The 21,348-nt window shown below is 67.5% G+C and overlaps 2 protein-coding genes across 2 annotated transcripts; both read left to right on the forward strand.

The window, feature by feature from the left end:
- Positions 1-522: 522 nt before the first annotated feature.
- On the forward strand, positions 523-13,897 carry CHLRE_13g588201v5 (uncharacterized protein). The gene is made up of 15 exons (XM_043069707.1): positions 523-2,554; positions 2,795-5,590; positions 5,936-6,098; positions 6,301-6,612; positions 6,838-6,896; positions 7,271-7,483; positions 7,754-7,831; positions 8,108-8,344; positions 8,586-8,957; positions 9,373-9,858; positions 10,163-11,251; positions 11,463-11,636; positions 11,851-11,916; positions 12,079-12,373; positions 12,683-13,897. The coding sequence occupies exons 1-15, from the start codon at positions 1,055-1,057 to the stop codon at positions 13,519-13,521; spliced, it is 8,679 nt and encodes a 2,892-aa protein (XP_042917682.1). The 5' UTR covers positions 523-1,054; the 3' UTR covers positions 13,522-13,897.
- A 55-nt stretch (positions 13,898-13,952) lies between these two features.
- CHLRE_13g588250v5 (uncharacterized protein) lies at positions 13,953-21,270 on the forward strand. The gene is made up of 14 exons (XM_043069708.1): positions 13,953-14,310; positions 14,410-14,522; positions 14,755-15,203; positions 15,464-15,649; positions 15,986-16,158; positions 16,643-16,699; positions 16,934-17,155; positions 17,742-17,892; positions 18,542-18,633; positions 19,004-19,441; positions 19,778-19,836; positions 20,146-20,242; positions 20,413-20,498; positions 20,879-21,270. Exons 1-14 carry the CDS (start codon positions 14,161-14,163, stop codon positions 20,925-20,927), a joined length of 2,322 nt encoding a protein of 773 aa, XP_042917683.1. The 5' UTR covers positions 13,953-14,160; the 3' UTR covers positions 20,928-21,270.
- The last annotated feature ends 78 nt before the right edge of the window (positions 21,271-21,348 follow it).

Raw genomic sequence — 21,348 nt, forward strand, 5'->3', positions numbered from 1 at the left:
GGGGAGGACGTATGCCACGGTGTCAGGGGCCAGTCGTAGGGCAAGAGCCGAGGCCGAATGTACGGCGCATTTGAAGCAGGGGTAGAATCCATTAGGGGAAGGGGAAGGGGAAGGCACTGGTCTCACTGCGCAGTCGGCACGAAAGTGCGACTGTACGTGCGTAAGGCCGCGGTCAGTGTGGAAGGGGTTTGCTTGCCTTCACCATTCCCATGAAAGTGGGGAAGAAAGGGACCCAGTATGATTACAGGCTGGAGGATGAGCGCGCGTGGGGCTGCTGCCGGTCTTGGACCGACACAACCAACTTCTGAGGTTGCTGCTTGGGATCCGGTCTACTGCGCAATGGCATGTTTTACCGAATGAGAATGCGACTTGTAAGCGCGTTTCATGATCCGGAGCGGCTTGGAAGAGCCCGCGCATTTTGGCCCGTGGGTCAAAGCCTGCCATGCCTCTCAAATCGCTGCCCCCGGCCAAACCCGTATACTCTTCCCTTCCATTACCTTCCCTTTTCTTACCCTGCTGTATGTACCAGGACGTTTCTTTCGGCTGTGTCAGCCGCTCACGACTCTCTCCTGGTTGCTGCTCCCGCGCTCGGCAGCGCTCGGCAACCTCGCTCGCGCTCGTAAGCTCGCTCGTCGCGGCGCCAGCCAGGACGTCCCCTACTACTCACCACCATCACATCCGTGTCCTCCAAAAGCACCGCAAGCAGCCAGGGCACTAGCGCGGGAGAAAGAGCCCAAGACGCGCAACCAACACCGGCACCAGCAGCCGGCAGCGCCCCCCGCCCGCGTGCTGCCCCTCGCGCCACGACATACAGCGCCTTGCGACTTCCCTGCCACCACCTGCCCTTCCTGATCCCTGCGCACCCTGCCATCCTCTGCTGACCACGGTATCATCAGCCCGCGGTATGCAAGAGGATGACGACTCTCTGGGCTGCTCGGCGCCGCCTGCCGCCACGCGCACGGCCTCCCCTGCTTCCAACCCTCCTGGCGCCGCCACCTCCTCCCGATTCCATAACCACGACGCGGCAACAGGAGGCGCAGTGACAGCAGCCGCAATGGCAAGGCTTTGGACTAGTGGCGCCGGCGGCGGCAATGCCACTGCCATTGCCACTGATGCTGTCGTGCCTGTGACAGAAGTGGGCGGCGGCGGCGGCGGCAGCCTTGTGCTTGCCGACAGCCGCCCCGGCCGCGGCCCCTTCGCACCACTTGCAGTGGCAGCGGCAGCAGCAGCGGCAGCGGCAGCACCACCATTGCTCCCATCGCTCCCACCAGCACCTGCAGTGCTTCTGCCACCAACAGCCGCCGCCTCCACCGCCCGCCAGCCGCTGCGGCAGCTACTGCCGGCGCACCTGTCTCCGTGCCGGCCTGGCCAGCAGCTACAGCCACAGCCACCAGCGCTACAAAGCAGTCGTCCTGGGATTGGCACTGGCACTGGCGGCGGCAAGAAGAAAGCGGCGGCCCGACCCAGATCGGCACTGGCGGCGGCCCGAAGCGCTGCTACTGCCGCGGCAATGGCTGCTACTGCCACCGCTGCTCGCGATGCTACAGCCATTCACGGTGGCGGTGAAGGTGGCGGCGCAGGGGCGCCGTCGGCGCGTCAGCAGCCAGGGGTTGCGGCGGCGGCGGCGCTGCCGCCGCCCATGTCGTCGCGGCTGTCGCCTTGGCCGTCAGCCACGCCGCCGCCGCCGCAGCTTGCAGTGGCGCCGCCAGGTCTCATACAGCCGCCGCGGCAGTGGGATTGGGGCTGGGACGGTGCCGCCGCTGGGTCCCTGGGTGAGGGCGGAGGTGCAGATGCAGGGGACGCGGCAACGGTGGTGGGCGCGCAGACGGAGGGCATCGGGCAGCGGCAGGCGGCCACACCCGAAGAGCATGAGGCCACGGCAGTAGCCGCGGCAGCAATGGAAGCGCTACTGCCAGCGGCTCCGGTGGAGTTGCTGACACCACGGGGGCAGTGGCAGCGGCAGGAGCCGCCGCCGCCGCAGCAGCAGCAGGAACATAAGCAACAACCAGCTGTGTCCGCCGACCAGGCGGCACTGCAGCACCTGCTACAGCCAGCGACGTCGCTGCCGCTACTGCCGACGCCGCCGGGCGCGGACGTTCTGAGCATCCTGCAGCCCCACACCTATGCGCTGCTGCTACTGCCGCCGTCGCTACAGCCGCTGCTGTCACCTGGCGGCCTGCCGCCGCCGCCGCCGCTGTCGTCTGCGCACGCACCATCATCAGAACGGCCGCCGGCTCGGCGGCGGCTGAGCCCTGCAGGCGGCGCCGACGGCAGAGGCACCACCGCAATGCAGCATCCTGAGGAGGAGCAAGCCGCGCCGGCTGCGCTGCCACTGCCGCCGCAGCCTATGGCCTCGGCACCGCCGCACTGGCTCGCCGCCGCGTGGGCCAACCGCACCTCTCCTGTTGGTGCCCTCATCACCAATAGCAAGGCAGCTGCTGCGGCGTTGCCATTTCCGGCCGACCCACATTCCGTCATAAGATACTACGGAGACAGCAAAACGGCGGCAACACATCGCGGCGCCGGCGGCGCGGTCGCGACGGCCGGCTGGCAGGTGGGCGCGGTGGCTGATCCCGCCGGCCGCAGCATGGGCTCTCCGCGCCGCTGCGGCAGCGGCGGCGGCGGCGGTGGCGGCGGAGGCAGATGCGGTGGTGGCCGCCGGCGGCCGTTGGTTGTGTGGGAGCCGCCGGTGCGGCCGCGGCCTCGGCCATCACTGCCGGAGGGTGCACCTGATGACGCACCCGCCAGCAGTAGTGCGTGCCAGAATGAGCTGCAGCCGCAGCTGCGGTCGCAGCAGCCGCGCTCGTGGCATGCGCCTCGGGATCCGGGCGACTGGCGTCACCGGGGACTAGAGCGGGAGAGAGAACGGGAGCGGGAACAGGAGCGAGGACAGGAGCGGGGACCGGAGCGGGAGCAGCAGGACCGCTATCGGCGGGACGACCGGATTCAAGACGTGCAAGAAAGAGGAAGGGAACGGGAACGGGAAACAGAGCGGCACTCGGGCCGCGCAGGTGCAGGTGCAGCCGGCGACCAGCAGCGTGGCTCGCAGCGGCGGGAGGGGCCTGCTGAGCACAGCGGCGGCGGCAGCAGGCAGCGCAGCCGCAGCCGTGACAGCTACAGCCGGCGGCGGTACGACCACACCAGCTACAGCTACAGCTACAGTCGCAGTCGCAGTCGCAGCCATGAGCGCGACGTCAGGGATTGCAGCGCCGGACGCCCAGCGCTGCCTGGCCCCATCTCCCATCACCGGCCCGGTGGAGGGCGCCGCACTCGCAGCCGCCCACCACCGCCGTCACCCGCAGTGTCACCATGCCACACCCGCCGTAAGCTCACCATCAACCCCGCCGCCACAAGCCCCGCCGCCACCAGCCCCGCAGCCCCCAGCCCCGCCGCGGTCAGCCCTGCCGCTGCCAGCCCCGCCGCCGCCAGCTCCGCTGCCGCCGCCGCCGCTGCCAGTCCTGCCGCCGCCAGCCTGCCCAGCCCCTCCGGCAAGCGCAGTCGGCCGTCGAGGTCCCCCAGCCCCACTGGCAGGCTGCAGCGCCGCCTTGCGCTGGGCCGCGAGTCCCGTGAGGGCCGCGAGTCCCGTGAGGGCCGCGAGTCCCGTCAGGGCCGCGAGTCCCGTGAGGGCAGCCTTGAGGGCCGTGGGGGTCGTGAGGGCCGCGAGGGCAAGGTGGGGCGCAGTGCTGTGGGGCGCAGCAATAGCCGCAGCGGTGGGCGCAGCCGCAGTCCTGCTGCGCGGCGGGTCGTGTGGCGGCGGCGGGACAGTCTGCAGGAGTTCGCCCAACTCCTTGAAACGGCACGTGCGGCCGCCGTGGTGCCGGCTGTAGCAGAGCCTGAGGCCGCGGCGCTGCAGCCACTGCCGCCGCCGCCAGCCGTAATGCCATTGCCAAGGCAGTGGGCGCACCAGACGCAGTCACGCGAGTCTGACGGAGGGGCGGCTGCGGCGGTACGAGTGCGCGGCAGCGGCGGCGGCGGCGGCGCTGGCGTGGCACGCCCTTTAATGCGCACCGTAGCCGAGCGGGTCACCAGCCGCGACGCCAACCGCAGCAGTAGCCACTGCTACAGCCCTAGCTGCAGCCGCAACTGCAGCAGTAGCGGCCCGCTGGTACCGGCCCTGGAGCGAGATGACGTGGATGCGGAGTGGGCGGCGGGCGCGGCCGCATCCTGGGGCCTGGGCTGGGAGGCCGCCGAGGAGGCGGAAGCCGAGGAGGCGGAAGCCGAGGAGGCGGCGGCGGAGGAGGAGGAGGAGGAGGAGGAGGAGGCGGAGGTAGGAAAGGAGCACGCGGCGGTTGAGGCTGCGGAAGGGCGGCCCTGGAGGCAGCAGCAGGCGGCCGCCGCCGCCATCAATTGGCCCCAGAGGTCCGCCGGCAGAGTCAGAGTCAGCAACATGAGCGGTAAGACGCACGCGTCGCCGCCAGCAGCACAGCTGTCGCCGCCAGCAGCACAGCTGTCGCCGCCAGCAGCACAGCTGTCGCCGCCAGCACAGCCGTCGCCGCCGCCGCCGCCGCAACCGCAGTCCCCGGCACCCTCCATGCTGCTACACCTCTCGCCTGGCGGCGATCTCGCGCCGCCCGCCACCGTTACCCGGCCAAGCGCCGGACCAACCGCTCCAACCGCCATCCACCAACCGCCGGTGCTGCCTCCAGGCGAGCTGTTCACCTCCGTTTCCCGAGCCCTCCGCAGCAGCGCCCGCCAGTGTACGGCGGCGACCACCGTTATGTACGGCGGCGGCGGCGGCGCTGGCGGCGGTCCTGGAGGCGGCGGCGGCCGTGACGGCGGCCCCGCGGAGCGCCTGCGGCGGCGCTCGCCTGCAGCAGGTGTTGCGGGAGGCCGGGAGCAGCAACAGGCGGCGGAGCAGTGGCGGCAGCCCCCAGCGAGTCGTAGCAGGTCGGCATCTGCATCCCGCAGTGCCAGGGACGGTGGCGGTAGGGATGGTGGTGGTGATGATGGCGGTGGTGGTGGCGGTGGTGGCCGTTTGTTTGATGGCGGCGGCGACTTCTTGGCAGGCCGGCGGCGGGAGCAAACGCGCCAAGGGCAGCGATACGAGGGTGATGAGGAGTGGCGCAGCTGCAGTCGCAGCCAGCAACCGCAGCCGCAGCCGCAGCAGCAGGTACCGCAGCCGCAGTACCACAATGCGGCAGACTGGTGGGAGCCGGAGCAGCAGTGGTGGCAAGGGCGGGACGGGGGGCGAGGCCGGGGGCGGGACTGGCCACGGGAGGAGCACGAGTGGCGGCGGAGGGAGGAGGAGGACCGCCGCCGCCATGGTGGGGTTGCAGACTACTCGACACGGCGGCAGGGTAGCTATGGAAGAGAAGCCAGCGGTGGCGGCAGGGAGGCGGCGGGCGGCACGGCGGCAGGCGGCGGAGAAGCGGCGGAGGGATGGTACGGCGGCGGTAGGCGCAGCGGTGGCTGGCAACAGCAGCGGCATCCATCCGACCGTCGCGGTGGCGGCCGCGCCGGACGGGCTGGTGGCGGCGGCGGCGGCGGCGGCGGCGGCGGCGGCGGCGGTGAGGGCGCCATTAGTCCGGAGGCGGTGCGCATCAATCTGGCCATTCGCAACGCCGGAGACGACTTCCGAGCCGTGCTGCAGGTGCGTGGGCGTGGAGGGATGCAGGGAGGAGGTGTGTGTGGGGGGGGGGGGGGTTGTGTGTGTGTGTGTGTGTGTGTGTGTGCTTGCGGATGCGCGGAGGTGCGTGAATCCCTCTTGGCAGCAGCCTGGCGCTCTGCTGGCCAGCCGTTCCGTACCTTGTATGCCGCTTTGTCTGCTTTCCCTGTTGTTGCGTGATTGCCATGCGTGATGCCGTGCGTGTGCGTGTGCGTGTGCGTATGTGTGCGTGTGCGTGTGCGTGTGCGTGTGCGTGTGCGTGTGCGTGTGCGTGTGCGTGTGCGTATGCGTGTGCGTGTGCGTGTGCGTGTGCGTGGTGCGATGCTGCAGGTGGTGCGGGAGCGCGGGGAGGAGTTTGAACCCGTCAACGCCGCCTCGGCCTTGCACCGCATCGGCTCCTGCGGCTTGGGCGGTGGTGGCGGCGGCGGCAGTGCGGCTCTGCGGGCGCTGCTGGCGGACCGGCACTTCCTGAGGCTGCTGCGGCTCATTGCAGGTGATGAGGTGTGGGAGGTGTGGAAGAGGATGGGCAGAGGAGGGTACACGAGGGTGCGTGAGGGTGCCTGAGCTCCGCCAAGCTTCAGCAGCTTGACGGCCAGTTTGTCTCCTCCCCAACCTCAGCTACCTCACCCACCCACCTGACCGCCTGCCCCGCGCACCCCTGAGCACTCAACACACCTGCCGCCCCATCCACACAGATCGGCACCTGCCGCTCTTCACCGCCCGCAATGTTGCCAACTCGCTTTGGGCCCTGGCCAAGATGGGACTGGGCGAGTGGCTGCACAGCCCCACGGCTGTAGCAGCTACTGCCGCCGCAGCCACTGCCACTGCTGCTACAGCCGCCGCCGGCAGTAGCCGCCTCGGCGACCAGCAGCATGTGCAGCAGCAGCAGCGGCAGGAGGGGCAGCAGGCTCCGCTGCTTGTGGGGCTGTGTGCGCGGGCGGCGGCCACTGTGGGCGACTTCACGCCGCAGCACGTGGGCAACACGCTGTGGGCGCTGGGGCAGCTGGGTGAGTGACACGCGAGCAGTGTGTGTGTGTGTGTGTGTGTGTGTGTGTGTGTGTGTGTGTGTGTGTGTGTGTGTGTGTGTGTGTGTGTGTCCTTGCGTGGCATTGTGCTGCCTTGGGCGGCGCTCGGGTTACTGCTGCTTCGCCCCGCCACCCGCCCAATCTCGGCGACTGCACCAACCGCCACAACCGCTCCAACGGACTGCCCCAACCGCCACACACACCCAGGCCACCACCCCGGCGAGCGGCTGCTGTCGGCCTTGTGTCAGCGCCTGCTGGACCCCGAGGTGCGTCGGGGGGGGGGCGGGCGGGGGGCGGCGGGCGGGTGGGTGTGGCAGGGGGCGGAGGCGGTCGGGGGGATGGCGGTCGGGGGGGGCGGTCGGGGGGGGATGGCGGTCCGGGGGGATGGCGGGGGGTTGGGGGTGGCAGGGGGCGGCGGCGGTAGAAATCGGGGCTCTGCCGCAAGCATGCAATACTTATGGAAGTGGCCATAAGGACTCCCGGCGTCGCTTTGTGCCTCACCTCAAGGGCCCACGGCACCCGCCGTGTTCGTTGGAGACTGAAGATTGCTGCTAACCCCAACTTATGGGAGGTTTTTGGGGCCCGGGCACATGGAAAACCCTTTCACCACCCACCCACATCACCCACCCACCACTCGCAGGTGCTGGCGGAGGCGCTGCCTCAGAACGTGTCAAACACGCTGCTGGGCCTGGCACACATGCTGGGAGGAGGCAGTAGCAGCGGCAGCGGCAGTAGCAGCAACACCGGCAGTAGTACCGGCAGTAGCAGCACGCCGCCGCCGGGCGGGGAGGCCTGGCTGGACGCTCTGGCACGTGGTGCGGTGTTGCCGCGCATCCGCGAGTTCGCGCCGCAGGTGGGTGGGTGGGTGGGTGGTGTGCCCTGTGGGTGGGTGATAGCGGGTGGCATGCATATGGCGCAACCACCAGCCGCTTGGGTGGGTGGGTGGGTGGGTGGGTGGGTGGGTGGGTGGGAGGTGTGCCGTGTTTGAGGACGATTTTTGGCGGTATGCATCTGGTGCAACATCCACCAGCCGCTTGCGTTCTAAGCATCTTAAAAACACCCTACCTCTCGGTATCATATGTTGCCACCGCGCGTCACCGCGTAAACGCACGCTCTCCTACAGGCCCTGGCGAACACTGCCTGGTCGCTGGCGCGATTCGGCATCCCGCACCGCGCCCTGTTGGAGGCCGTGTTCGCCGAGGTGCGTGTGCGAGCGCGAGTGTTTGTGTGTGCTGTGCGCCTCGGTGTGTGCCGCGCGTCATCTCGTGTGTGTGTGTGTGTGTGTGTGTGTGTGTGTGTGTGTGTGTGTGTGTGTGTGTGTGTGTGTGTGTGTGTGTGTGTGTATGTGTGTGTGTGCACGACGGTACCGCCTGTTTAAGTCCCCCCCCCCTTCTCTCAAAACATACTGCTTGCTTGTTGTCTATAGTGCTACCCACCATGCAACCACACAACACCCATGACGAACACCCGCCCGCAGTCTTCTCGGCAGCTCGGCTCCTTCAACCCCCAGAACGTGGTGAACCTGGTGTGGGCGGCGGCGCGGCTGGAGCTGGCGGTGGGGGCGGCGCCGGTGGCGGCAGCGGCTGTTGGTGGCGATGCAAGTGGCAGTGGTGGTGAGGGCGGCCGGCCCTCCGGCCCTTCGTCCCTGCAGCCGGCCGTCATGCCTCACGAGCTGGTGGTGGCTTGCTGCGAGCAGGCCGCGGCGGCCGTGCGGGTGCGTGTGTGAGTGCGTGAGGCCTTACCTGTGGCGGCCGCGGCCCCGCAGTAGTCTGCAGTAGCTGCAGCAACAGCAGCAGCAGCAACAGCGGGAAGAGGCTGCGACGCACAGTGTGGGGCTGCCACTCGTGTACTAGCCACGTGCCCTGCTCGACCCCGCCTCGTCGCCCAACCTTCTCTACCTGCCAAACTGCGCCCCCCTCCTTCTCCCCCTCCGTCCGTGTTTCCCTCCCTCCCAGACCTACTCCCCCCAGAACCTGTCCAACCTGCTGTGGGCAACCGCCAAGTTGGGAGTACGACATGACCCGCTGCTGCGGGCGGCGGCGCGCCGGGCGGCGGCGCAGCTGGCGGCGCAGCTTAGTAATGCCGGCAGCGCCGCTGCCGCCGGCGGCGCCAGGCGCCGCCGGGAGGATGACGTGGCAGCGGCGGCGGCGGCGGCGGAGGACAGGGAGGGAGGAGGTGCAGGCGGCAGGGGCGGAGGGGGTGGGGGAGGAAGAGGTGGAGGCGGAGGCGGAGGCGGAGGCGGGGAGTGGTCGAGTCAGAGTGTGGCTAACGCGCTATGGGCGTATGCGACACTGGGGGCGCGGCCGGAGGGAGAGCTGCTTGAGCAGGTGGGTGCGTGGGCGCGTGTGTATGTGTGTGTTTCTCTCTCTCTGTGTGTGTGTGTATATATGTGTCTGTGTGTTATGGAGCACAAGGGAAGAAACACGTGTGTGTGTGTGTGTGTGTGTGTGTGTGTGAGGTGGACTGCTGGGGGCGATGGGGTTGGACAGGGTCCGTGCATGGCCCCACACGCGACCCCCGACCCCCGCTTCCACGCCGACTCACCCCCCACCCCCCACCCCCACGCCGACCCAGCCACCCACCCACCTATCCACCCACATACGCATCCTTCATGCCGGTAGCTACCCGCCGGACTGCTGGTAGTTACCCGGAGCCCGCACGCCGCGCCTCATCGTCCCACTGCTGCCCCCCATCCACCTGTCCCACCGCCCCCACATGCACATGTTACTACCCCCGCCGCAGGTGTGTCGGCACCTGTCCTGTCCCCGCCAGCTGCGCGCCTACTCCTGGCAGCACCTCGCAAACAGCGTGTGGGCGCTGGGCAGCCTGGGGCACGCCGAGCTGACGGCCCTGGAGGCCGTGGAGAGGGAGGTGACAGACCGACTGCTACTGCCGCCGCCAGCTGCAGCAGACCGACTGCTAGTACAGCCGGCAGGGAGGAGAGGAGGAGAGGAGCGGCAGCCCTCGGGTGTCAACGCCGGCGGCGCAGATGCTGGTGACGGTGGTGGCGGCGGGCTGGCGGCGGCGACCGGAGGAGCGGCGGCGGTGACTGGAGGAGTGGCGGCGGGGTTGGCGGCGGGTTTGGATCCTGTTCAGGTGGCGGCGCTGAAGCCGCAGCACGTGGGCAACATGCTGTGGGGGTACGGCAGTCTGGAGGTGGCGGCGCCGGGGCTGTGCGGGGCGCTGCTGCGCGTGCTGGCGGCGCGATTGCCCGACTTCTCGGAGCAGGTGCGTGGGCAGGAAATCAGGGGTGCGTGTATCGTCCCCCATTACTGGGACCTATTTCGTTACGCTCGGGCAACTACCTCCGGGAAAGAAAGGGCGCGCGCGTGTGTGATGGGAAAGCACAAGGGAAAATAGGAGTATGCGTATGCGCGCGTACGTTTGGTTGTGGAGCCCTATGAACGGGCTTGCCGCTGACGAGGTGCCCCTCTGCTGGTGCCTATATCCCCCCCTATGGGGCGTTTTCATTGGGCTCGGGCTTCTAACCCCTCCCCCTCCCCCCCCCAAAACAACGCCCCCCTTCCCCCAGGAGATCAGCAACAGTGTGTGGGGCGCGGCCCGACTGGCGCACTACGAACCGGCCGTCATGGACGCAGTAGCCGAACACATCGTGTCTGGAACAGCGGCAGTAGCAGCTACGGCAGTAGCCGGCAGCGCAGGCGTTATCGGCGGCGGCTGTGGGGGACGGCTGGCGGCGCTACTGCCGCAGCACGTGGCCAACGTGGCGTGGGCGTACGGAAGGCTGACTCACGCCCACCGCCCCCTGTTCGACGGCCTGGTGGCCCGCACCGTACAGTTCTGCGGCAGCCACAGCTACAGCCGCGGCGGCGGCAGAGGCGGCGGCGATGGTAAGGCTGCTACAGCCGCTACAGCCGTCGCTGGTCATGGCAGCAGCACGCACAGCGCCGGCCAGGGCGCTGCTGGTGGCAGCGGTGGCAGTGGCGGCAGTAGCGGTGGCAGCAGCAGGGCGGCGCTGACGATGCAGCACCTTGCAAACGTGTGCTGTGCCGTGGGCGTGTTTGGCTGGCGCTACCCCGATCTCATTGCGGCGGCGGAGGAGAGGCTGGAGCAGTGTGCGGTGGCGGCGCGGCTACTGCCGGCGGCGGCGCCAGCGCCAGCGCGAGAAATGGCGCTGCTGGTGATGGAGGGCGGCAGCGGCGGCGACGGGCGCGGCGGCCAGCAGTTGCTGGCCGCTGCTACTGCTGAAAAGGCAGCTGCTACTGCCAAGGAGGCAGAGACAGTGGACGGTGACCGGGAGTCAGGAGAGCTGCAGGAGGCTTTGGCAGTAGCAGGAGAGGCCGCCGGAGGACAGCTGGCAGTGGCAGCAGCAGCGGCAGCAGCACCTGGCAGTAGCAGCAGCCTGCTGGACGCTCCTGGCCAGCCGCCGCCGGCACAGCAGCCGCCCCAGCTACAGCCGCCCCAGCTACAGCCGCCCCAGCTACAGCCGCACCTGGCCATCACGGCGCAGCAGGCCTGCAACCTGGCCTGGGGGCTGAGCCTGGTGGCGGGCTGTAGCAGGCGGTCCTGGCAGCTGCTGCTACAGCTGCTGGAGGGGGCGGTGGAGGGGCAGGGGGGTCTGGAGGAGATGCCGGCAGAGGCGCTCACGCAGATCTACCAGGTAGGCACGTGTGGGACGGATGGGGCGATGTTTGGATTCGGGTCGGGAGGGATTGTTGGGGCAAACCGTGCCTGAACAACGTGTCAGGCAGACTTGAGAGGGAGGGAAGAGGGCAAAGATGGGAGGGTTGGGTCGTCACAGTAATACACGACTTACGTGTAAGTCCCTTGTGCCCCGTACATTTCCCCACCCTCACCACCACCACCACCAGGCCTACCTCCACGTGTCATTAGACCACCCAGACCACAACCCTGCCGCCGCCACGGGCGCCGCCACCGATCGGCTGCCGCGGTCGCCTTCGCCTCCGCCGCTGGCCCGGGGCCCGGCGGGCCTGCTGCAGCGCGGTGCGGCGGTGTGGCGGGTCAACAGCGCTCTGAACAAGCAGGTGCGTGGGAGATAGGAGGGAAGTGGGGGGATGGGAGGCGCTGGGGCGGGGCGGGCGGAGCGGGTTTGTTGTTTTAAGTAGGGGGCTTAACACCTGATTCCAAGCATGGGATGTGAATGTATGTGTGCGGCTGTCCCCCTCTTACCCGCCTGCCTGCCTGCCCGTCCGTCCGCCTGCTGTCACGCTGTGCACGGCGCATGTGTGTGCCGTGCAGGTGTCAGCCTTTCAACAGGACGTGGGCAGAGCTCTGGAGCGGCTGGGACTGCCGTACCGCATGGAGGTGATGAGGGGCTATCTAGCTGCGCGCGCGTGTGTGTGTCTCTTAGCTCGTGCGCCTCACGCCTGACGCCTGGCACTCATCTGCTTACACACACACACACACACAGATACACGATAGAGCACACTCAAAAATACATTTGCAACATTGTGCTCTCTAACACAGGCTCTGACGGATGACGGGCTCTTCTCAATCGATCTCGCCGTTGAGGTAGAGGTGGAGGTGGAGGTCGACGTGGAGGTGGCGGAGAAGGAGGCAGGAGGAGCGTGTGTGTCAGGGGCCTCAGCAGTCGCGGCGGCAGGAGTAGCAGGCGGGGCACCGCCGACCACGGCCGACCACGACCCGCCGCCGCAACCACGGAAGAAGGCGGCGGCGGCGCATGATGAGCGGGCGGTGGCGGCGGCGCCTGGGGCGGAGGCAGCAAACGGCGGTGGCAGTGAGGCTTGTGGTGCCGCTATCGGTGCGGGGGTTGCTGCGGGGGCCGCTGTGAGGGCGGCTGTGGCCGGAGATGGCAATGTGGATATGGCGGTCCTGGCTGGGCCTGTTGGCAAGGGGGGTGGGGATGTGAGCATGGGGGTGGGCGCCGCAGGACTGGCGGCGGCAGCGCTGGAGGCAGCGCTAGAGGCAGAGGCGGAGGCGGACACTGCCGGGGAGGTGGATGCTGCTGGGGAAGGCGCCAGCCGCCGGCGCCTGGCTGCCCGTGCCCCTCCGCTGTTCCTCCAGCCGCTGCCGCCGCCGCTGCCGCCGCTTGGTTGCCCGCCACCCGCAGGCGAAGCAGAGCCTGCCGCTGACGCTGCATCTGCCGGCGCTGAGAGCTGCAGGCAAGCGGCAGCAGCATTGGCGCTACCGCCGGCGCTGGCGCCACCAGCTTGCCTCCCACGTGCTCCCGGCCCCGATGACGGCACCTCTGTTTCACACCATGGCGGCGGCCACCCAAACCCTTCTCAATACGGTGGCAGCGGCAGTGGCGTCGCCAGCAAAGCCGGCGGCGTCGCGAGCAACGCCGGCGGCAGTAGCAGCAATGTCTGCAGCTGTAGCAGCAGCCGGCCGCTGCGGAGGCTGCTGCGTGTGGCGGTGGAGGCGGACGGGCCGGCGCACTTCACCGCGAACAGCCGGCAGCCGCTGGCCATGACCACCTACCGCCGCCGGTGCCTGGAGGCGCGGGGCTGGGTGGTGGTGAGCGTGCCGCACTGGCGCTGGTACCGCACAGCACTGGGGGACAGCGCGGCGGCGGCGATAGCGGCGGCGGCGGCGGCGCAGCAAGGGCGGCAGGGGCAGGGGCACGTGCAGGGGCAGGTGGTGGTGGTGGTGGAGGGAGGACGACGGCAGTCCGCGGAGCAGCGACGGCAGGAGCAGGGGCAGGGGCAGGCGGCGATGGAGATGGACGCAGTCGGGGAGGCAGGCTGGGCCGGCGGCAGCAGGGCGAATGCGGGGCGAGTGACAGCGGCCGGGGCGGGCGCGGGGGCGGGGCCGGGGGCTGTGGGGGAGCTGAGCCCTGCGGAGCGGGATGCGGTGTTGGTGCAGCTGTTGCGGGAGGCCGGTGCGGGGGCGGTGCTGCGGCGGCGACGCGGCGGGGCTGAGTTGCCTCACCGAGGTGTGCAAGGCTAGCAGGTCAGGCGATGTGGACAGGAGATGGGGATGCATGACTGTGTCGAAACCGCCAACCGCTCTTAGCGAGGAGCGAGCGCGCTCTATCTTAGCGAGGAGCTAGGCATGGATGTTCGAGAGTGCGTGCGCTAATTGCCGGATAGTGAGAATAGACAGGAGCTACCAATAAAGCACTGGAGACCCGGCAGAGCAGTCCACATGCGCCAGGTAGTAGTGGCGTGTATGTAGCAGTGCGGTGACCGCATCGGGGGTCGCAGCAAGGGAGCGCAGGGGCGCAGGGGCGCAGGCTCGTGTCAAGTCGCCCGCATGGGGATCAACAATGCCCCTGTGCTCCCATAGATTACCACAAGTAGGGTAAATGTAAGCGTTTGACCTGCACACACGATTCAACAGTACTCCACAATCTTTCAACGAGCCGGGTTTCGTGCCAGACCCGAAGAGTTCTTCATTTCTTGAGATGCACACAGATACACCGACTCAACCTATATTGCTTATTGGGCTTATCGTGTTTGCCCTCGGCTTACCCGCGAACTTTGACTTTGAACCGGCCTCGCCAGGTAGCGCAATTTGCTAGGCTTTTTCCCTATCCCAACACGTTTTGCAAGGGCACTTGAAATAATGCGGTAGTATTTAAGCAGCATGGAGGACCCGAAAATCGCGGAGCTCCGGCGGGGAGTGCGCCAGCAGCTCCAGCAAGCTGGCGTTCAGGGCGTGCTGCACCAGCTGCTGCTGGAGTACCAGAAAACCGGAGAGGTCGTGACGCCCGAGGATGCGCTCGATGTGCTTCAGGTGCGAGACCACACCATCGGGGACCCTATCCCACACTCCGCCCGCGACACGCATCAGCGGGATGTCTGCACCCCGGCCCGACTGTACACATGGTTGCAGGGCCGGGGCGTCATCGACCAGCTTGTGCGGTCCGTGAGGCCGCCGCAACCGGCGCTGGAGTCCTTGGCGCACCTCAGCAATGTGGGGCTGATGAAGCCAGCTGAGCTGCCTCCGTGAGTGCCTGGCAACAGGACCGAGCAGATACGGGGACAGCCGTAGTAGAGGTTTGGGTATGACAGAAAGGTGGAGCTAGTGAATTCTGTTCGAGCTGGAGGCAGGGTTTGATAAGCTCTGCCATCCGACCCTACCCCGGTGACACCCTCGACGCCTCAATCCGTGTAACTCCCCCACCTACCTCCCACCTGCCCACCACACCCGCTACCCGCTATCCCCTACATCCCTCAGCGGCCGCGCTTTCCTGCACGTCAAGGTCCTAGGCGGCCGTGCCTTCGCCGACTTTCTGGCGCGCGCACCCCACCGCGGCGAGCAGCTGCAGCTAGCTCTCGAGCTTTTCGGCCAGCGCTTCACTTGTGAGCCCGTGCCCGCCGGCGCCGAGCCGGCCTTTGCTGGAGAGGCCTTCTTCGAGTTGCCGGCCGGCGCAGGAGCAGCGGCGGCCGCGGCCGCGGCTGCGGCCGGCGGCGGCGCAATGGGCACGGCGTCGGCTTGGGGGGCCGCGGATGCGGCGGCGGGGCTAGGGCCGGGGTCTTCAGCACTGGGAGGAGGAGGGGGAGCGGCGGGGGTGGCGGGGGGTGGCGTGGACCCGCTGTCACTGTTGTCGCTGCGGCAGGGGCTGCATCTGGTGGTGATGGCGGTCAGCCCGCTGGCTGCTGGAGAGGAGGGCAGCGAGGAGGCGGGTAAGCAGGTGGTGGGGGCGGGTTGGTGGGGAGGTGGTGGGCGGATGGGCAGGTGCAGGGTGCACGGTGCTGCTCTTGTGCAGGCCGAGAATATGCTGGCGGGGTGGCAGGGAGGGGGGCAGGCCCAGGGGGGAAGACAGCCGGGTATAATCCAATACAGTTTGGAGGTGAGCTGCCGCAGTGTCAGCACGTAGGCGGCAACAAGGCAGGCAGCTAACAGGCGCCACCCTCCTCCATGCAACCCTGCCTTGCAAACGCAGACTGGGCACCCGGGCCCGGGCCCGGCTCCGCCGCCTCCGCCGCCTCGGCCATCGTGGCCGCCGGCCGCCTGGCTCAGCGGCTGTCTGTGCGGCGGCTGGTGTGCGCGCTGGGCTCGGCGGAGTGGCGCACGGTGCTGGTGCGCAAGGGCAAAGTGGTGGTCAGCGTGCAGCTGGGCGCAGGGCCGGGTGAGTAAACAGTGTCAGCAGGACCCGCCTTAGGCGGGAGCGGACCCGTACCGTACTGTAGTATGCATGCGTGCACTGTTCATGGGCGCCGGTGTGCGTGCTCATTGGCTGCTCCCTTCCTGTCATCGCCAAACGCCTACACGATTTGTAGCGGACGGGCCACTCGCCACTCGCCACCGCCCTCCCCGTGCCGCGCACGGCCGTCCTGAACCACTGCACCCTGCACCAACGCCTCCTCAATCACAACACCCGACCCTTACATATCACCGGATCACTCTTCACTCACCCTCCTCCTCCCCTTCCCCATCCTCTTGCCCCTCCTCCTGCGTCGCCCAGGTGTGTTGGGCGGTCTGCCGGTGTCCGCCGCGCCAGCCGGGCTGCTGACGCTGCAGCTGGAGCTGCGCCCGGGCTTCAGCGGGCCGCTGGACGAGGCGTTGCTGCGGAGCCAACAGCGCATGGAGGCGGCGCGGGACGCCGACGTCATGACCGCCTTCGTGGCACACGCCAAGGTGCCTGGGCGTGTGTGTGCGGGAACAGCAAGTGGGACAGGGTCAGCACCGTGCGTGTAAAATTTGCGCAGTGCATGTTTGTGTGTGTGTGTGTGTGTGTGTGTGTGTGTGTGTGTGTGTGTGTGTGTGTGTGTGTGTGTGCGCGTATAGTTGTGTTTCATGGTTTGGTGATTTATATTGCGTGTGCACGCGAGTGTTCCGAAGGTGATTGGATCATGTATTGTTGATGCATATTTAGCTGGGCGCATGGTGCGAACTCATGCGGGAGGGAAGTAAGGTGTTGCCCGTGCTAGGCGCTGGCAGAAATGAGTGACGTTCCCGCAATGTCTTCCCGCGCACCTGGACTATCTGGGATGTAGAATGAGTCGTGCTTGCTGTAGCGTGCTGTGGCGCCTGCTTTCATGTGGCCGCTGTGTCATCACTCGGTCCGCCTGCGCAACTGCTCCTGCCCTTCCACCTGCGTTTCCCTCCCCGTGGCCCGTAGGCCTGGTGGGGCGAGTACGTGTCCCAGAACCTGGCCTTCAAGTCCCGGCCCATCAAGGTGCGTGCCTGTCGGATACACGTCTTCCCAGCTGCTGTGTTCTCGTTCCCCTCCTCCTTCCCCTTCCCTGCCACCTTCTTGTGCCAACCCCACCTGCACCCGCTCCCGCCGCCCCTTCCTCCGCCTCCACCACCGATTCCCCTCCCCCCTTCCTTGACACTTGGGACCTATTGGGCTCGGGCACATAACCCCCGCCCCCACACCAACCCCTCCCCCCTGCCCCCCTCCCCCCAGGTCCTGGCCACGGCCGAGGACGGCAGCCAGCACCCCGTGTGCTCCTTCGTGCGGCCGCTGCAGCTGGGCCGCCTGCTGGGCGGCGCGCGGGAGGCGGCGCGCTTCGTGAGCCTGCTACGGCGGCGCGAGGACCTTGCGCCGCTGCCCACCGCCGGCCAGAGCGAGGTGGCGGAGTGCTGGTGCCTGCTGCACACGGTGCTGGCGTCGGGCAGCGCGACCAAGGTGCGTGCGTGGGGGCGCGCGGGTTGTCGGGTTTCGAGATGGGGTTGTGCCGTTGTGGTGCTTGCGAGATGGGGGGTTGTGGGCCAGTGGGGTTTGGCGAAGGCAACCTCCTGCGGCATGGTACCCGCTGTTCCCACTGGACGTTGGCACGCCCAACATCCATCGTCGCCATGCTGTCTTTCATGGACAGCTACACCCAGCCCCCCTCCTCCCCACACCTCCTGATCTTGATCCCACTTGTATCCTGTTCCCAATGCTTTTACCTTGCAACCCCCTACCTTGATACCACTGCTCGAAGGTTGCAATTCTTTCCCGTGTACTACTGTTCCTGGCTACGCCTTCACTTTTGGATGGATCACGAATGTAACCCCCGGTGCCCCCCACCCTATACTACTGTACCTGGCTACGCCTCGTGGCTACGCCTTCACTTCTTAAATAATCATGATTGTAACCCTCCCCCCCCCCACACACACACACGCACACGCGAGGTTAAGGTAAACCGTCGCTTTGCTGCATCGCATACACTGTCTTTGCGCAATGTGTCTTTGTGCTCTTTAACACGCACACGCACACCCGCTCCCTACAGGAGGAGATGGCTGTGCTGCTGGCCGGACTGCTGCTGGGCTTCGGGCTGGACGCCTGGGTGGTGGTGGGGCGGCTGGCGGACGGCGCGGGGCACACCTGGGTCATGACGCGCGGGCTGCTGGCGGCGCCCACCTTCTGGGAGCCAGCCACTGGTGGGACTGGGGGAGGGGGTGGGTGGGAGAGGGAGGGAGGGCGGGGTGGGAGTGGGGATGGGGGGAGAGGGGAGGGGGGAGGGGGAAGGGGGAGGGGGGGAGAGGGGAGCGGGGAAGGGGGCGGGGGGAAGGGGGAGACGGGGAGAAGGGGAGGGGGAGAAGGGGGCGGGGGCGGGGGAGGGGGTTTGTAGATACCAGCCCAAACTAAAGCGAACCCAATGCAATGCAGCGAGGAGGAGGGATGCAATAGAGCGAGGAGGAGGGAGGGAGAGGGCGGCAGGGGGAGGGGGTGGCGGGTGGGAGTGGGGGTTTGGGAGGGGGTGGGGGAGGGGGTGGGGGAAGGGGGCAGGTGGGGGAGTGAGGGGGGCGGTCTTATGGTGGTGGGTTAGCCGGTAGCGGCACACGCGGGGCTGGGCCACCACAGCAACACTGCTGCACCCTACAGAAGCACCGCCAAGCTTGCCTGCACTGCTTTGCGTCTGGCGGGCTTCACACTACACACACACACACACACACGCACACACACACACATACACACACACGCACGCACACATACACACACACACACACGCACGCAAACGCACACACGCACGCAAACGCACGCCTGATTAAACGGCTGACAACCCACTGGTGCCTGTCACGCCCGCAGGCGTGCGCTACAGTGCCACCGACGTGGACACCTGGCCCTACGCCTCCGTGGGCTGTGTGTTCAACAACCTGCGCCTGTACGCCAACTGCCAGGTGCGGGGCCCGCCGCGACATGACAGTGAGAGACACGGTCGTACGTCCTGCGTCTGCTGCCCAGTCCCTGACCCCTGGTCCAGTCTCCACCCTTTCCATCCCCTCCGTTCCCTCTATCATCTCCACCCCCTCCACCCCTTACTGCGGTGTGCTGTGCCCTTTGCACCAAACCCAGCCCAAGTGACCCCTCCCTGCCGGCGCGCCTCGCGGCACACTGCACACTTACACGCCACCCTACCAAACTGCATACTTACACGCCACCCCACCAAACTGCACATTTCCACGCTTCCCTACCAAAGTGCGCACTTCATACGCCGCTCCACTCTCCTGCACACGCCCCCGCCCGACACGCCCCCGCCCGGTGCCACAGTGCGACGACTCGGCCTTCGGCACCTCGTACGTGTTGGAGGACGCCGCGCTGTGGCGCGAGCTGCCCATGCCGCCCTCCGAGCTGCCCGCACTGCCCTGGAGCCCCATCCCCCTCGCCCGCAGCCCATTGGCCGGCGCCGTGCTAGCGGCACATGCGCCCGCCATCACCCGAGCCCTTGCAGGGGTTGGGACCTCAGCGGCAGGGCCGTCGGCGTCAGCAGCAGGGCCCGGGGCCGGGGCCTGGGGCGGGGGCGGGGGCGGCCTGGGTGTGGTGGCAGTGGCGGTGGACACGGCGGCGGTGGAGGCGGCGCTGGAGGCGCAGCTGCGGCAGGCGGTGGCGACACACCGGCGCGCCGTGCTGGGGCCGGGCGCGGGGCCGCTGCGGTGGGATGAGGGCCTGTCGCACCTGCTCATGCCGGCACTGGCGGCGTACGAGCACGTGAGTGGCGGGAGCTAGGCGGCAGGCGGGAGAGAGAGTTTATGTGCAGCGGTTCTGGCGGACGGGGCGGCGGGCGTGCCTGAGCCAACGCACATAGCAGCCCCCAAAGTGGCGGGAATCGCCAGAGGCAGGGCGCAGGGAAGGGTTCTTGCTGCTGCCGTTGTGGGTTTTGCTCTGCTGCAGTGCTTCCTGTGGGTCCCTGTCTCCCCCTTGGCTCTTGGGTCCAATTTCGTTGGGCTTGGACATATAACCTCACCCCACCCAACCCCCCCCCCGCAGACGACTTCACTTCTTAATAATCATGAATGTAACCCCACCCAACCCCTACCCCTGCAGGAGGCTGTGCACTGCGAGGTGGCGCCCGGCAATGAGGAGTTCCAGTCCGCCATACGGAGGTGCGTGCGGTCGGCTGCGGGGCGTGTGCAGGCATGCGTGTGGCATCGGTACCGGCGGGGCGGGGCGGGAGCCGCTGCACCACAGGACGTGTGCGACCTGCCCATGCGGCCATGTCCCTTGACACCCACACCCAACATGCAGTTTTGACCGGTGCGGGTAGGAGCCCTGTGCTCATGCGCCTTGGCAGTTGGCACTCAAGCGGTCGTGCGCTGCTGCTGCTACTCGCCCCCTCAGCCCCTCACACACCACCTCACAGTCCCTCACACACTGCCACACTGCCTGCCAACATCGCACTCTCTCACTCTCAGGTGTGTGCCTCTGGGCTGGGTGTTCAAGGCCATGCCGCAGCACCACGCACACACCTGTGTGCCGCTCATGGCCAAGGCGCTGCTGGAGGAGGACCAGGTGGGTGGGCGGGTGGGTGGGAGACATGCGTGGCTTACGCACATGGGTTACTGCTGAATCCAAATGGAATCACGTGCGACCGGCAAGAGGTCGATCCTTACCAGCTGCCCATTGCGTTTGCGTGCCTGTGTGTCCTGCTGTGCTCCACCCAACCGCTCATCACTCACCAGATGCTGGACATACTCGGCACCACCGCCGCCACAGCCAGTTTCGCGCTGCGCGTCAAGGTGTTCGCTTACCCGGAGGGCCTCACCAGGTGAGCGCGGGTGCCGTGCCGTGCGTGGCGTGGCGTATGGTATGTGTGTGATGGGCATTGACTATGGTACACAGAGCCAGGGACAAAATCATGCCTTACATATGGCGGTGGTGCGATTGGAAGGTTACTGGTGAAGGGGATGTGCGTCAAGTAAGGGCAACAGCACGGCTCATGGGAGAGCGTGGAGGGAGAGGGCAGCCGGGCTCTGGCGCTGCTGGTGCGTGAGCTGGGACCGGGACTGGGAGGGGTGTGTGCCCGTGTGGTATGGGCCGTAGGCTGCGCTTGGGGCGGCCGGAAGAAACGTCGGCGTCTCAACACCATTGCGGTATGTCTCCATCCTGCCAACGCACTGATCTAACTGATCCCGTGCGATCGCGCAGTGTTTGGCTCATGTTGGCAGTCAAGTACAGCGCCGTCGCACCCGCGTGAGCGCTCTTACGTGCTTGTCTGGAGGCAGCCCTGGAACCGGCCCCGGAGGCCACTCGGCAGGCTTACAACCCCGGCGACGGGCGAACGACGTCGCTGGCGACCAACGACTGCAAAATTTGTCATGGTGTGCGGTTGCACCCAGCAGGGCATGCAAATATATACTGACGCTGTATCCGCTGCCATTTCACTGCTGCAATTGTGGGGTTCGTGGTTTGAAGAATGAGTGAGCGCCGTCGAGGGTTTTTCCTAGGGTTTCAATGGACAATGGACAGATCGAGTGTGGACGGCAGACTCGCCACTTCGCTTTGCACGGCGCCGCCGCTATTTGTAACATGATGAGTCCACAACATAGCATACTGCATAGCATCGGACCTTCTTAAGCACTCAGGGCACAGCTCGAGTGCTTTCTCGCTCGCCCGTA

The sequence above is a fragment of the Chlamydomonas reinhardtii genome, chromosome 13 (genome assembly GCF_000002595.2).
Source record: "Chlamydomonas reinhardtii strain CC-503 cw92 mt+ chromosome 13, whole genome shotgun sequence".
Taxonomy (NCBI): Eukaryota; Viridiplantae; Chlorophyta; class Chlorophyceae; order Chlamydomonadales; family Chlamydomonadaceae; genus Chlamydomonas; species Chlamydomonas reinhardtii.